Here is a 16,174-nt window from a genome sequence, read left to right as displayed (position 1 = left end):
AAATGTAATTTATTCCAGTCATGACCAAGCTGAATTTTCAGCATCATTACAGTCTTCAGTGTCACAAGATCTTCCAATCATTCAAATACACTGATTTGCTGTTCAAGAAGCATTTCTAATTATTATCAATGTTTAAAAAAAAAATTGTGTTTCCTTCTGAGGGGGAAATCTTATGAAAATTATGCTTTTTTAAAGGATTCTTTGATAAATATGAAGTTAAAAACAACAGCATTTATTAAGTAGAAATATTTTGTTACATTTTATTATAAATGTCTTTAGTGTCACTTTTGATCAGTTTAATGTGTCCTGGTGTGAATATTGATGAAAGACTGTGAAAATTACAAAACACTTTTTTAGAGTGGCCTTTTATTGTGGCCAGCCTAAGGCACACCTGTGCAATAATCATGCTGTCTAATCAGCATCTTGTTATGCCACACCTGTGAGGTGGATGGAGTATCTCGGCAAAGGAGAAGTGCTCACTAACACAGATTTAGACAGATTTGTGAACAATATTTGAGAGAAGTAGGCCTTTTGTGTACATAAAAAAAGTCTTAGATCTTTGAGTTCAGCTCATGAAAAATGGGGGCAAAAGCAAAAGTGTTGCGTTTATAATTTTGTTCAGTGTAATTCTATTACAAAAAGACATGTAGCCTCTTGCTTTGACCTACAATAACATTTGCCTTATAAAATAAATCCATTTTTGCCTGTACCAGCCCCATGTGAACCAACATCTGGCCTAGTAGACAGCAGAGAGAAATAGGTGTAGTGTAACCATGCATTAGAGACAGCGCTCAGGGGATATAAAGCATGTATGTAACACTGTTTTAGGCTGAGGCAGCAAAACCATAGAATGTATTTGTGCCAGAGAACAAGTGTTTTAGGTGGTGCATGTAGTCTTCAAACTGGATTAGGGGTTTTGTTGGTTCTGGAAGTAAAGCATATTAAATGCACTCTGGGATTTGACCATACAGTGCTTCTGCTTTATGGAATGTCAGAAAGCAGAATGTCATTTTTATCTTGACTTAACCACATCAGACAGATTGTGAGTGTGTGTGATCATATATGCAGAGCCACATATGCAGAGCCATAAACCTGTCAAAGTGAGCATTTCACTCCGGATGCACTCCAAAAAATGTGCCATTCATATTTAATCTCAAGTAATGAATATTTACTGACAGCAGCAATGCTATCATATGTGGCCATTTAACCAAAGATGTCATGCGATGGTCAGACCTGTATAAACCGGTATACTGGCTCAAACTTTTATTAAGAGAGAACAGACACAGGATATGAGAATAAATCTAATCTAATCTAATATAATACTCCTGTAAGTGCTTATGATTGTTCTTATCTTTATGAAATATACTGTACACAGTACTTGAAGATACATGTCCAAAAACACTAAACAGGCTATTATAAAAATTTACTCAAAAGTACCATGGTATTTCTATGGTATTCTATGAAGTACCATATATGGGGCATAAATATATGATACTTTACAGAATACCATGGTATTACCATGGTACATGTCTGATAAGCAACATAGGCTACCATAATTACAAAACACATTTGAAAAGTACCATGGTATTAACATGGTATTCTATGAAGTACCATATACTGTACTACATTACTTAACAACTATATTTATGCACTGTAACGTGGTATTTGCATGCTCCAAGGTACATAATAGAATACCATGGTACATGTCCAATAAACAAAATAGGCTACAATATTACAAAAACATGCCCAAAAATACCATGATATTAACACAGTATTCTATAATGCACCGTATTCCTATGATATTCAATTACTATGTACTGTACCATAGCATAGCATTTACATACTCCAGGGTACATGGAATACCATGGTAGGCTATCCAATAAACAAAATAGAAAATAATTACAAAAATGTGCCCAAAAAGTACCATGGTTGCTGCCATGGCATAGTATTTTAGACATGTACAATTATAGTACCATGGTATGTGGATAGGTGTCATAGTAATCTGATACCATTACTGCGTGGTAAAGTAGCAGCAGATGTCATGTAATTTATGATATTGCCATAGTAGGTAGGCTACTTGTTCTGAAACCCTGGCATTACCATGGTACATGTAATACGATTGTGGTACGTTTTCTTATAGTACTATGGATTCATAATTGTGTGGGTTCACGCCCACAAAACTCCCTCCTACCCACCCACTCACCCTCTCCCTCACCCTCTCTCTCTCTCTCTCTCTCTCTCTCTCTCTCTTACACTCACGATCCTTGGCTTCCTCCATTAGAGCTTCAGGATCGTCACACGAGAGCATCCAGCGCGCGAAGCATCATTTCCTCACAGATATGTCTTTCCGTCAGTCTGTCGGATGGACGGCGGGATCGGATGATTTCTGCGCGAACGTCGGAGAAATGTTCGGATAACTGGCGTCGCTTTTCAGGTCCAACATCTTTCTTCTGAAGTGCTTCAGGTAAACGCTCGTGTGCTACAAGTGACGCTGCTGTTCCAATCACTGTCGCGCTTTGACTGTCTGTGGGATTCTGTTGAGTGACACAATGTAACAAGCCAAAAAAATCGATTCGTGATTTGGCGCGTTTCACCTGAGACTGTGTGCTTCTCACGAAAGGTCAATCTCATGAAAACAAGTCCGGCTTGCATTTTACCCTAAAATTAAAAGGGGAAGATTTTTTGTACTATTATTATTTTTTGAGTTATGACTTTTTTTTTTCTTCTTTTAAATAAAATTAAGCTTTCACACAATTTTCTTGATTTAAATGAGCCCAGATGTTTAGCTTTTGAGTTTTTATTGTCGTTGATGATTCTCATTCGATTTTATGCAGTAATTAGAATTGTCCTGTACGCATTATATTTTAATTTTACTAACTGAAATTATCTATCTATCTATCTGTCAGTCAGTCTATCTATATCTTATTTTGCATTATGTTAATGAGAATGGGTGCTTGCTTAATTGTTATGAAAATAATGTCACAAATGAATGCCAAGGCTCTAGTTGTCTTTATGCTAACATATTTGATTTGAGGCTGCAATATGTTGTTCTGATTATGAGATTTTCCTGTCAGCTGATCTGTAGACTATAATTAAATGCTATTGGGAACTTGGCGTAGGCAGCAAATTGCCCTTTACAAGCTCTCTGTAGGTGTCTGAACTATATACAGAGAAGAAGCATTGATGTACAGTGTCTTATACTTGCACATTATGTTTTAATTTTACTACATTTCTGCTACAGACAATAATTGACAGTCCCCTGTTGAAGGCCCCTGATATTGGGACATAAGATGGCATTGTGTTTGATAATTAGTCGATTCACTTCTTATAGACACAGTTCTCTGAGAGTAACTTGATTTGTGTATTAGTGTTGTTATTGTTAATTAAAAATAAAACAATCAAAAACAGTTTTTATTTTTGTTAGTGAATAATAAAATATTAATATTAGATGCAAAACGTAATCTTAAAATATAGTGAATAGAATCATTTATTGTCTGTGATGTGAAATAAAATGTCAAATTGCTTCACATGATGGCTTTATTCACTGTCTAAAAATCATTTTGGGAAATAAAATATTAATAAAATATGAAAATAAAAAATGAATAAAATATAATATTAGAAGAAAAACTTAAGCGGAAATTAGAAATGTTGCCTTAGAATCTAACTGAAATAAGTTGAATCTGAAGTACTCAAAGTACTTAAAGCGAAAAATAAATTAAAGATAACTATAAATGTTAAAAACTATTAAAAATTACAAAATCATATAACAAAATGACTAAAACATTAACTAAAATTAATATTGAAAACTGAAAATGTAAAATAAATAAAGTTAATTTAAAATAAAAAGCTATAATGTTAAATTAATAATAATAGTAATGAAATATAATATTAATAAAATATGAAAATGAATAAAATATCATGTCAGATGAAAAGCTTAAATGAAAATGAGAAATGTTACCTTGGACTAGAAGTACTAAAATGACTTAAATAAAAATGAATTAAAGCTAAATTTTTAACTTAAAATGTCAAAAGCATGTAACAAAATTACTAAAACATTAACTAAAAATGAAAAAAAAAATAATAATAATTTAAAATAAAAAAGCTATGATGGTAAATTAATAATACTAAAATACACTGTCAAAATAGTGACATTTCACGAATCAACCCTTGTGGGATTTTAACCACCAGCCTTAGATTTTCCAGCCCAGCTTAATAGTTTCATCCCAAAATGACGTCTTTGCTGAATGATGACTCACTTATGATCACAAGAACTATTGAAGTAAAATGTGTGTCTCTGTTTTTAACATCTTAGGGAGAGTTTCGCAGCTTTGCAGTGGAAGGACTGTGCGATGAAGACATCAGTGATGGATCTTAAAGTGGAACCCATGGACATCGATTACGACCAGCCGCCTCCCATCCAAGTGTTCGCTCACACCTCGACTCTACACGGCATCTCGCATATCTTCTCCTATGAGAAGATCACGGCCAAATGCTGCCTCTGGGTTGTGTTTTTCCTCAGCTCACTGACCTTTCTCATGTACGTCTGCGTCGATCGGATTCAGTTCTACCTGGAGTACCCTCACGTCACCAAGCTGGACGAGATCACGACGCCCATAATGATTTTCCCAGCGGTGACGATTTGCAATCTCAACTCCATCCGCTTCAGCAGGATCACACGCAACGACCTGTACCATGCAGGCGAGCTGCTTGCGCTGCTCAACTCGAGGTTGGTGAATGTGTATCAGTCGAGGGGCTGTGGTTAAGTTTTAATAATGAGCATGAGTCACTCGCTCAGTAGATTATGCTCTCGTATTCCCTGCATGAATGCACAAGCACATTGGAGTGTAAATGATTAGCGTGCTTTTATTGAACTTGAGGAGCAGAAATGAAAATGCAGAGCTCTGGGGAGTCCCTGATGCTGAACTCATGATATTGTATATATTTCTGTCACTCTTGCCTCTTCATCCTAAGTGCTTTTCTGGCAAATTGAAAGATGCAGTCTGATTATTGTTCATTTTTTAATCGTGGGAAGTGCACTCTTGAAAATAAAGCTTCCAGTAGGGGTTTTGCAGCAATGCCATATAGAAGAACCATTTTTGGTTTCACAAAGAAACGATCAGTGATCAAAAGGAATAGTTCACCCAAGAGTTAAGGCCATTCCTCAGGCCATCCAAGATGTAGATGAGTTTATAGATCAGAATGGATTTGAAGAAATTTAGCATTGCATCACTTGCTCACCAATGGATCCTCTGCAGTGAATGGGTGCCGTCAGAATGAGAGACCAAACAGCTGATAAAAACTCCAGTTTTCCTCTCACATCAAAATCCACCAACTTATTTATTTAGGACTGTTTTGGCTTGTAAACGGTGCTTTATCTGTGCTTGTTTCTCTCCTGATTCAGATTAGATGAATTTTTCACTAGAGGAAGCAATATTATTCATTGAGTACTCATATTTTAGCCAGAAACAATTGTTTAAAATGAAGATGTGTTTTTATCACAAAGATGCAGTTTTTTGCTTAATAAGATGATGGATTACTTGTGTGTATTTTTGTGATGTTTTATCAGCTGTTTGGACTCTCATTCTGACGGCACCCATTCACTGCAGAGGATCCATTGGTGGGCAAGTGATGTAATGCTAAATTTCTCCAAATCTGTTCTGATGAAAAAACAAACTCATCAAACATCTTGGATGGCCTGAGTAAATTTTCAACAAATGTTCATTTTGGGGTGAACTATTCCTTTAAGAAGATTTTAATCATCTAAAGAAACTTTTACTAATATAAAGAACCTTTTGTCAAATGGAAAGGTTCACTGGATGCTTAAGGATCTTTACGGAACCATAAATGCCAATAAAGAACCTTTATTTTTAAGAGACATGTAGACCGTGTATCATCAGATTATACAGGTCTTTTATGAATTGCTGAGGTGCAACTCCCATATTAAAATGTTTAAGTAAAATGAAATCTTTGGCATGAGCATCAGTATCCGCTACCATCTGGCTTCAGGAAGTCGTGATTTAGTTACTGCAGTGTTGTAACACCCGGCAGCTGTGATGTGATGTGGGTTTGAATTGGACTTCAGTCATGCCTGCTTCTGCATTCCAAGTGCTTCTGCACAGTGACACACACACACACACTGTCTCTCGTTTTCTCAATTTTATTCTGTATTTGGTCTAGTGTGGCACTTTCGACATGTTTACAGAGAATTAACCTTGACTATTCATCTTCCTGAAAGGACAGCTGAAAAGAACATGCACAGCTTTGCTGCATCAAGGGCACAAAATAAATGTTGACATTGTGCCATTATTTGGGATCAGTTATGGGTGTAGTCAAATTGAGATTCAATCTAGAGTTTGCCTCTAAATTCTGCATGTCTTCATTTGTATAGCACCTGTTCTGTCATAATTTACTCAAACATGACTTCCTTTCTTCTTTGGAACACAAAAAAAGCTGAAGAATTTCCGAAGAACAACAGCTCTTTTCTTCCATAATGTGACATACATCCTAGTGTTATTTTAGTATTATTTATATACAGTTTTAGTTTTTATTAATATTTTAATTAGCTTTTATTTTTGTACTTTCAGTTTTCATTTGAATTACAACTTCATTTTTAGTAGTATTGCACTATCTAATGTATATATTTTATTTCAGCTTTATTTCAGTTAACAAAAAGCTTTTTAATAGTTTAGTTAATGATTTGCATAACTTGCTTTCTTGGAACAAAGAAGATATTTTGACAATGAATATTGAGTTATGACATTTCGATTGAGAATTATGAAATAAATAAATAAAGCATGCATGAATTAATATTTCATAATGAGATGACTAATATATATTTTAAAATTAGACATGAATTTTCATTTTTTTCTGACTTTAACAATGCAAAAATTAAAAAATAAAAATTCATACAAACAAACCTTGTTGAAAGTAAAAGCTTAACCCTCTGGTGCTCTTCGGTCACTTTTGACCAAAAGATTTTCTGTTTTTAATTTTTTTAAATCACAGCTTCCTCGGAATGGCACGAAACTTGGTGACTTTTATGGCATTTGGAATGTGAACACACACACAAATTGAGGGCTTGTTTCGAGCAGGCTAAGTGGTCGTAAAAGAAAAAATAGTCATACTTGTGCTCTTTGGTCAAAAATTACCGACCATAGGAAATTAATCGGAAATTGACGAAAACAATCAACAATCTTTTGTACAATCTACAAATCTGCCACAATGCAGAAAAAAAGTACACAGCAATGACGGGGTGAAACTCTAAAACATCAAGAGTGCAAAACCAACACATCCACTCACACACACACGCGTACACACACACTTATACACACACACACCTATGAACTGGTGTGACTGTAACACAGCAAATATATAATCTAAAAGCAATAATTCAACTACAATGCAGTAAAAAAGTGAACAGCAAGGAAGGGGTTAAACTCTGAAACATCAACTGCAAAACAGGCACATCCACTCACACACACAGACACATACACACACACACACACACACACACATACACATTCAAATGAATTGGTATGGTTATATTGGTTATATATATGGCTATATAGCCATAACAACTCAGAAAACTGAAATAAGAGGTTGAAATCAGATCAGACCCAGAAGGATTAAGCTCTGATAAAACATTCCTGTTCATTTTTGTTACTTTTTATAGAATTTTAATATTTTGTGAAACAAAATGCTTTCTCTGTGTTCAGGTTTGACTGTAGTAATAATTTAAAAAATGATGCTTTAAATCAACATTTCAAACCAAAACAAATCTAAACCTTTACAAAAAGTTGTCTTTGAAAAGGTATATACAGTGAGGAAAATAAGTATTTGAACACCCTGCTATTTTGCAAGTTCTCCCACTTAGAAATCATGGAGGGGTCTGAAATTGTCATCGTAGGTGCATGTCCACTGTGAGAGACATAATCTAAAAAAAAAAATCCAGAAATCACAATGTATGATTTTTTTAAACTATTTATTTGTATGATACAGCTGCAAATAAGTATTTGAACACCTGTCTATCACACTGTAAAAAAAAAATAAGTTGATTCAACTTAAAATAATTTGTAACCTGGCTGCCTTAAAATCTTGCGTTCAATAAGCTAAAAAACATTTGTTGTTTACACATATATTGGAGTTCCTTAAACCTAGATTTAATAGTTGGGGTAACAAAGGTGAAGCTGAATCAACTTTATACTTTGTATAACCAACATGCTAGAATTCTGACCCTTAAAGACCTGTTAGTATGCCTTTAAAATGTCCACCTCCACTCCATTTATTATCCTAAATTAGATGCACCTGTTTGAGGTCGTTAGCTGCATAAAGACACCTGTCCACCCCATATAATCAGTAAGAATCCAACTACTAACATGGCCAAGACCAAAGAGCTGTCCAAAGACACTAGAGACAAAATTGTACACCTCCACAAGGTTGGAAAGGGCTACGGGGAAATTGCCAAGCAGCTTGGTGAAAAAAGGTCCACTGTTGGAGCAATCATTAGAAAATGGAAGAAGCTAAACATGACTGTCAATCTCCCTCGGACTGGGGCTCCATGCAAGATCTCACCTCGTGGGGTCTCAATGATCCTAAGAAAGGTGAGAAATCAGCCCAGAACTACACGGGAGGAGCTGGTCAATGACCTGAAAAGAGCTGGGACCACCGTTTCCAAGGTTACTGTTGGTAATACACTAAGACGTCATGGTTTGAAATCATGCATGGCACGGAAGGTTCCCCTGCTTAAACCAGCACATGTCCAGGCCCGACTTAAGTTTGCCAATGACCATTTGGATGATCCAGAGGAGTCATGGGAGAAAGTCATGTGGTCAGATGAGACCAAAATAGAACTTTTGGTCATAATTCCACTAAACGTGTTTGGAGGAAGAAGAATGATGAGTACCATCCCAAGAACACCATCCCTACTGTGAAGCATGGGGTGGTAGCATCATGGTTTTGGGGTGTTTTTCTGCACATGGGACAGGGCGACTGCACTGTATTAAGGAGAGGATGACCGGGGCCATGTATTGCGAGATTTTGGGGAACAACCTCCTTCCCTCAGTTAGAGCATTGAAGATGGGTCGAGGCTGGGTCTTCCAACATGACAATGACCAAGCACACAGCCAGGATAACCAAGGAGTGGCTCTGTAAGAAGCATATCAAGGTTCTGGCGTGGCCTAGCCAGTCTCCAGACCTAAACCCAATAGAGAATCTTTGGAGGAGCTCAAACTCCGTGTTTCTCAGCGACAGGCCAGAAACCTGACTGATCTAGAGAAGATCTGTGTGGAGGAGGGCCAAAATCCCTCCTGCAGTGTGTGCAAACCTGGTGAAAAACTACAGGAAACGTTTGACCTCTGTAATTGCAAACAAAGGCTACTGTACCAAATATTAACATTGATTTTCTCAGGTGTTCAAATACTTATTTGCAGCTGTATCATACAAATAAATAGTTAAAAAATCATACATTGTGATTTCTGGATTTTTTTTTTTTAGATTATGTCTCTCACAGTGGACATGCACCTACGATGACAATTTCAGACCCCTCCATGATTTCTAAGTGGGAGAACTTGCAAAATAGCAGGGTGTTCAAATACTTATTTTCCTCACTGTGTATATATATATATTCAAACCCACAACTTAATAAAAATAAGTATTTATGTCTAAAAACAATTAGAGAATTTATAGGCATTTTATATAGAGCTATGTAGGAATCTATGGGCTAAACCCATAGACTGTAGAAAAAAATGGACGTAGTGTTTCTGAAGAACATTTTTGAAGCTCAAAGTGGGCGGAGACGGTTATCGGTCATTTTTTTAACGGATGAGTTAAAAAAAAAAATTCACGCCGCTTGGCTAAACCATGGAATTGCAGATGTTTTTCTTATTTTACTGCCACCAGATGGCACTAATCTGGCTTCAAAAATTGTATTTTAAAGGCATTGCTTCTATTTTAAAGGAACACTCCACTTTTTTGGGAAATAGGCTCATTCTCCAACTCCCCCAGAGTTAATAAGTTGAGTTTTACCGTTTTTGAATCCATTCAGCCGATCTCCAGGTCTGGCGATAGCACTTTTAGCATAGCTTAGCATAGATCATTGAATCCGATTAGACCAGTAGCATCGCGTTCAAAAATGACCAAAGAGTTTCGATATTTGTCCTATTTAAAACTTGACTCTTCTGTAGTTCTATCGTGTACTAAGACCGGCGGAAAATGAAAAGTGCTATCGCCAGACCTGGAGATCGGCTGAATGGATTCAAAAACGGTAAAACTCAGCTTATTAATTATGGGGGAGTTGGAGAATGAGCCTATTTCCAAAAAAAGTGGAGTGTTTCTTTAACATGAAATACTGCCATAATTGAAAAGTAATAGAAAATATAAAAAAAATTATATTTTTATTATTATATTATTTTCAATGGGAAAATTTGATTTTTACATAATTATTGTATAAATATAAAGTTAAATTTTAGGTGTCCGGTCACTTTTGACCGTGAAGAGCACAAGTATGACTCTGAAATGAGGAGCACCAGAGCACCAGTTTAGCTGGTCTTCCATGTTGACCAGCTGACAAAACTGCTCTGAAACCATAAAACCAGACCATCCTGACTCATGGAAACTGGTTTGGTGGACAGCTACAGACCACATTAGACTGTCTTAGGCTGTCAATTTCAGGAGGGAAACTTCCCTAGTGAAAAATGAATATACTAAAATGTATTTGAAATACATTTATTTCATGCTTAGTATAATACAAATACATTTACATATATAAGTGCTTGATAAAAATACCCTGCAGTATTACCCTGCAGTATACTAAACTGGTATACTTTTAAAGTTTGCTAAATTGGAACAGCTTTAGTGCTGAAGTCCAACTAAAGATTAACTGAAGTATATTTGATTGTGCTAAAGTGGAGCTATTGCAAGTATACTTCAGGTAAACTTTAAATATCTTGCATTTAAAAACCAATATTATTCAAAGATTAAACAATTCTCATCATCAGTGACATTAAAACACATTTTAGGCTTAATATTAAGAAATGTGCATTGTGCACAAGTAGTACTCCAAATGACATTTAATTATAATTTTTATATCAGTGAGTCTCGAGTCATATGGCAGTAAATATTTTAAAGGGGTCATCGGATGCGAAATGCACTTTTACATGTTGTTTGAACATAAATGTGTGTTGGCAGTGTGTGTACACAACCACCCTATAATGATAAAAATCCATCCAGTGTTTTTTTTTTTTAATCTACTAAAATCATTACCCCTTTCTCAAATCGAGGCAATCTCAGATGCCTGTCTGTGTGACGTCACACAGATCCAGGCCTTCCCACTGTTTTTGCTGTTTTTGTCAGGGTAAAAAAGGGTGTTGTTTTACACTACCATTGAGAAATTGTAGACTTTTCATTAAGACCCTAAAGAATCATATCAACTTGTGGAAAATGGGCATCCGACGACCCCTTGAATGAATGAATGATGCATTTATATAGCGCTTTGTGTATTGCTATACACCCAAAGCGCTTTACAATCATGTGGGGGGTCTCTCCTCAACCACCACCAACGGTGCCAGTGCACTCACCACGCACCAGCTACAGGTGAGAGAGAGAGACAATCAAGTGGATGGGGATTATTAGGAGGCTGTGATTGACAAGGTCCAGTGGAGGGAATTTGGGCTGCAGGGTGATATGGCTGTGGCTATAATAGATTAATGGATTTAATAGATTTGAACTATACTTAGTATGAAATAAATGTATTTTAAATACTAGGGTTAATAAAAAGATCTATATACAATGAATAAACTCCATGAAATTAGCCCCAATGTTGGAAAAAGAAATGCCTATCAATTTTCCAACTGATGGGAGCAGTTTGTTTATACCCACCACTTTAAAATAGGTAATTCCAGGATGACACACAAGTTTTCAATACTAGGAGAAGATCCTTCAACATGCTCTCTCTGCCAAAACCCATGAAGCATGTTTTATTAGATTGTGCTGGTTTTATCCCTGTGAGAAAACTTTTTTTTATTCAGTTAACTCTTTTGAAGAGAGTTAAGCCAAATACAGTTTTAGAGTTTTTAGTGAAAATAAATTGTAAAAACCTGATATAATTAAGCCATAAATGTTTATCACCATGAAAATATCCACAGAAGCTGGCATGACACAAACAAACAAACTCTTAATAAAAATTTAATTAAAGCAATGCATTTTGCACTAAGTTTGACAACTGGACAAATAAAAGCTTTAATATCCATGGAACTTTTTCATTGCACTAAAGGTGAAATGTTCTTCACACTAAGTTCATTGAAAGGTTCTTTTGGGAACCAAAAATGGTTCTTCTATGGCATCGCTGCAATAAAACCTATTTAGAACCTTTATTTTTAAGAGTGTACTCTCATGTTCTTTTGTTTTTTTTGTTGCCTGTCTCTATAGACATGAGATTCGGGACGCTCACCTGGTTGAAGAAAGCGTGATGGAGGTTCTCAAGAGCAAAGCAGACTTTCGCTCCTTCAAGCCGCGACCCTTCAACATGTGGGAATTCTATAATAGAACAGGACACGACATAAAAGACATGCTGCTGTCCTGCCAGTTCAGAGGTGCGCCGTGTCAACCCGAAGACTTCAGCGTGGTGAGGCACTCTAGGGATGCACAGTGATAGATTTCTTTGAGCTCTTTTCACTTCAAGTCCCATTCTGCAGCCCTGGTGTATTTATTTGATGCGAATCTCTCGGAGCGCTGGAGGCTTTTTCTAGGTTTCAGCCAAATGCTGGGGTGTGATATTTGACAGTCCAATCATTTACGCCGCTGGAATGAAGTTTGTAGTTCTCGAGATTTCCCAGGGTTCACATTGTGCTGTTGAGTTGTTTTATGGCTTTCATTTAAGCAACACTGACAAAAAGCACCAAAAAATACCCTTTTCTTTTATGTGTCCGGCTACATGGTACAGCCAGAGCTCAACTATAAGGATGGCGTGATGGCCTGAGGCTAATGTGAGGGAAGTTTGGCCAGAACTGTCGATTCAGTTCAGTTGCGTGCAGAGCTGCTGTTGTATGAGTAGAAGTGCATTGAAATTTTAATTTATACACTATGGTTCAAAAGTTTTGGGTCTGTAAGATTTTTTTATGTTTTTTGAAAGAAGTCACCATGGCTGCATTTATTTGTTTAAAAATACAGTAAAGTCTTCAGTGTCACATGATCCTTCAGAAATCATTTTATTATGCTGATTTGCTTCTTAGAAACATTTCTTACTTTTATCAGTGAATGAATTCAAAAGAAAGTTTAAAAGACAAGTCTTTCTATCACCAACCGTGGCTTGTAGAGTTGTTGTTTTTTTTCTGATGGTTTGATGCATTATCTCAAAAAAAAAAAAAAAGTTATTTGAGCAAGTATCCATCAGAGTAGTAGCAGAAATTTCTATTCTTTAAAAGACATAAACATGCTAAATATATATTTTCATATTGTAGGCTTTCCGTAGTGAATCGTGTCAGGTAAGAACACAGTTTTGTTTATCTTTGCCCAGAAAATCTTCTGTACAGCTTTAAAGAAGATAGTAAATTAAAATGTATGCCAGCGCAAATGCATTTATGTGTATGGCAGACACTTTTGTCAAAAGCAAATTAAAGTACTTACAAGGGGTACATTTTATATCTGTGAGGTGTTTTCTGGGAATCAAACCAGGCGCTTCCAACTGAACTACAGGAATGCAAATTAAATGTTTTTTTGTGCCTGTACCATGTAGTCTTTTAAGCACATTGAAAAGAAATTGGTGTATGTTTACTTTGAAACCGTTTTAACTCTGAAATTACTCATTTTACAAATATTTACAAAGAAAGTAAACAAGTAACAATGAATTAAAAATGAAATTCTGACTTTGTTCCTCTGAATTCTCAGATTTGGGGAAAACAAGTTTGAATTGTGAGATAAACTCAGAATTGCAAAAAAAAAAAAAAAGGTCTGAAGTGTGAGATATAAACTCAGAATTGTAAGAAAAAAAGTCAGAATTATGAGATATAAACTCAGAATTGCGAGTAAGTCTAAATTACGAGATATAAACTCAGAATTGAATTGAATATAAAAGTTTGAATTGACACTTCGCAAAGACCCGCCCCCTTAGTTAATGTACGACAAGCCATGCCGCTCTCACGCCACACACAGTGTTCTCACACAGTGAAAATACATTGCGGAGCAAAGAGGAAACTGAAAACGCACCGACAGACAAGACAGTGCAGGTTACTTTTGGTGTAAAACAAAGCCTCAGCTTTCAAATGTTGTCATTTTTTTTAAGAAATTCAATAAATACCATTTATGGCTCTTTGTTTGCCGTGACCGTTTGCTGTAGAGCCTCAGTTCAAACGGCACGTGAACCAATCATATCTTGCTCTATACTAGTTAAAGCGCAAAATAAACATGAATGAACATCAGAAGGTTTTTTATTTCAACCGCGGAAAGTTGTCAATACACAATTTTTCAAGTTGAAGTCCACTGACGTTAATCTACTCTCCTGTCTGATTTGTTTGTCGGACAAAATGGCAGATTTGGTGTTATGATTGGTCAGATCGCCTGTCAGTCAAGCTCCCTGCAAAGGGTCAGTTGTAAGATAAAAAGTCACAATTATCTTTTTCTTTTTTTTTATCCCATGGAGTAAACAAGCATCCATAACTTTCTTCTAAAACCTACTCCTGTAATCTTTTGTTTTATTTACAACCTTGAAAACTCTTTTTTTACCGTGTACTTGCCATGCATATAATACCAAGATACATGCATGTGGTAATGATTTAATACTATATATCAGTGTACCGTGGTATTACCATATGAAACCACTGCTACAGTACTTTTTATGTCTGCGAAGCCAGTGACTCAGACCTAAATGTTTAACTGTAAGCGATGAGAGCAGATGTGAGCAGCAGCTCATTACTGAAAGCGAGCATCGGAGCAAGAGTTCACTATGACACTTTGAGGACTATGGTGCTGAAAAGGTTGCTTTGATGATGTAACCATGTTTCTCTCCAAGTTTCCATGGCGACATGTGGAACTGACTCCCCCATCCCCATCTGAAGCATCTGAAGTCTTTTGTGTGTGTGTGTGTGTTGGTGATAATGCCCTACTTACCCAAATGCCAACATGAGCATATTGTACAGGGATTTTTCCATCTCTAAATATAAATGCTTGTATAACAGCATTAGTAGTTCCCTGATGAGCAAAGAGTCTCCCAAAAATTCTGCATGTTTCTTATTCCCCGATGACTTTAGCTCACCTTCCATGCCAGGCTTTTGAAGAAAGCCTACAATCACGTTTGCTCCAGGCCGCTTTAAAAACTCCCACAGCGGGTTCAAAATACCCTGCAGCCTTTAAAATAGGTCAGTGTTAAATATTAGATTTGGTGTGATGTGTGAGAGAGTGTCTGCGACAGTCTATTCTTTATCTCTGTCTTTACTGACTCGGTGCTTTGGGAAAAAATAGCCCAGTGAAGTGCACCAGACTTTTTGTAATTGTTAATGGAATTGGAGAGATGGCTCTCCTCGGTCTGTCTTCACGGCCAGCCGACTCTATTTTGTGGTTTTCATCCCTGCGTAGCTACAATTAAATGCTTGATGGGTTTCGTTCTGGGAGGGGAATTGCTTGCTTCATTGGCCTTGATGACGAAAGTCATTTGGCTCAAATGTTGTTTATATACTCTCCAATCTGCTTTATTTGGCGCCTTCCACAAATAGGGTGAACTTGGTGATTTTTTTTTTTATTTTAATTTTTTGAATCATTGAAGGCAGAAATCTTGTCTAAGTTTTCTCTAGTTCTTTAAAAAACTTAAAATATCTGATGATTTTCTTGGTCTGTCATCAGAGGTCTTGATTTTCTGTTCCGTATCCGTAATTTATGTATCATAATTTTATGTACTCTGTTGAATTGATATTTAATTAATTGTAGTGAAAAGCTGTTATTTACTACAAGTTATCTTATAAGTTCTTATTTTATAATAAGAACTTATTAAAATAAGTTCTTATTGTAATAATTTAAAAACGTAATATTTAGCTCTCACATTTTGTGCAAAAATTGATCTCTGTTATAGCACAAATTTCCCGCCATTTCTAAAACTGTAATACTATTTAAAATTCGAACACCCAACAATTAACATAATTTGGACTCTTTGAAAAACATGGTGGGAAAACAAGTAAATAATAATAATAAG

At 36.0% G+C, this 16,174-nt stretch overlaps 1 protein-coding gene across 1 annotated transcript in view; it reads left to right on the top strand.

The window, feature by feature from the left end:
* Window positions 1-2,272: 2,272 nt before the first annotated feature.
* asic1a (acid-sensing (proton-gated) ion channel 1a) overlaps window positions 2,273-16,174 on the top strand; it is a 28,515-nt gene continuing 14,613 nt past the window's right edge. Inside the window, exons 1-3 of the mRNA XM_058785555.1 lie at window positions 2,273-2,464; window positions 4,313-4,726; window positions 12,424-12,619. Of these exons, the coding sequence (XP_058641538.1) occupies window positions 4,350-4,726; window positions 12,424-12,619 (573 nt within the window). The 5' untranslated portion in view covers window positions 2,273-2,464; window positions 4,313-4,349. The remainder of the gene's footprint in view (window positions 2,465-4,312; window positions 4,727-12,423; window positions 12,620-16,174) is intronic.

This window comes from Onychostoma macrolepis, chromosome 08 (genome assembly GCF_012432095.1).
Source record: "Onychostoma macrolepis isolate SWU-2019 chromosome 08, ASM1243209v1, whole genome shotgun sequence".
Taxonomy (NCBI): domain Eukaryota; kingdom Metazoa; phylum Chordata; class Actinopteri; order Cypriniformes; family Cyprinidae; genus Onychostoma; species Onychostoma macrolepis.
Note: the sequence above shows the minus strand (reverse complement) of the source record. Positions and strands in the feature narration are given on the sequence as shown.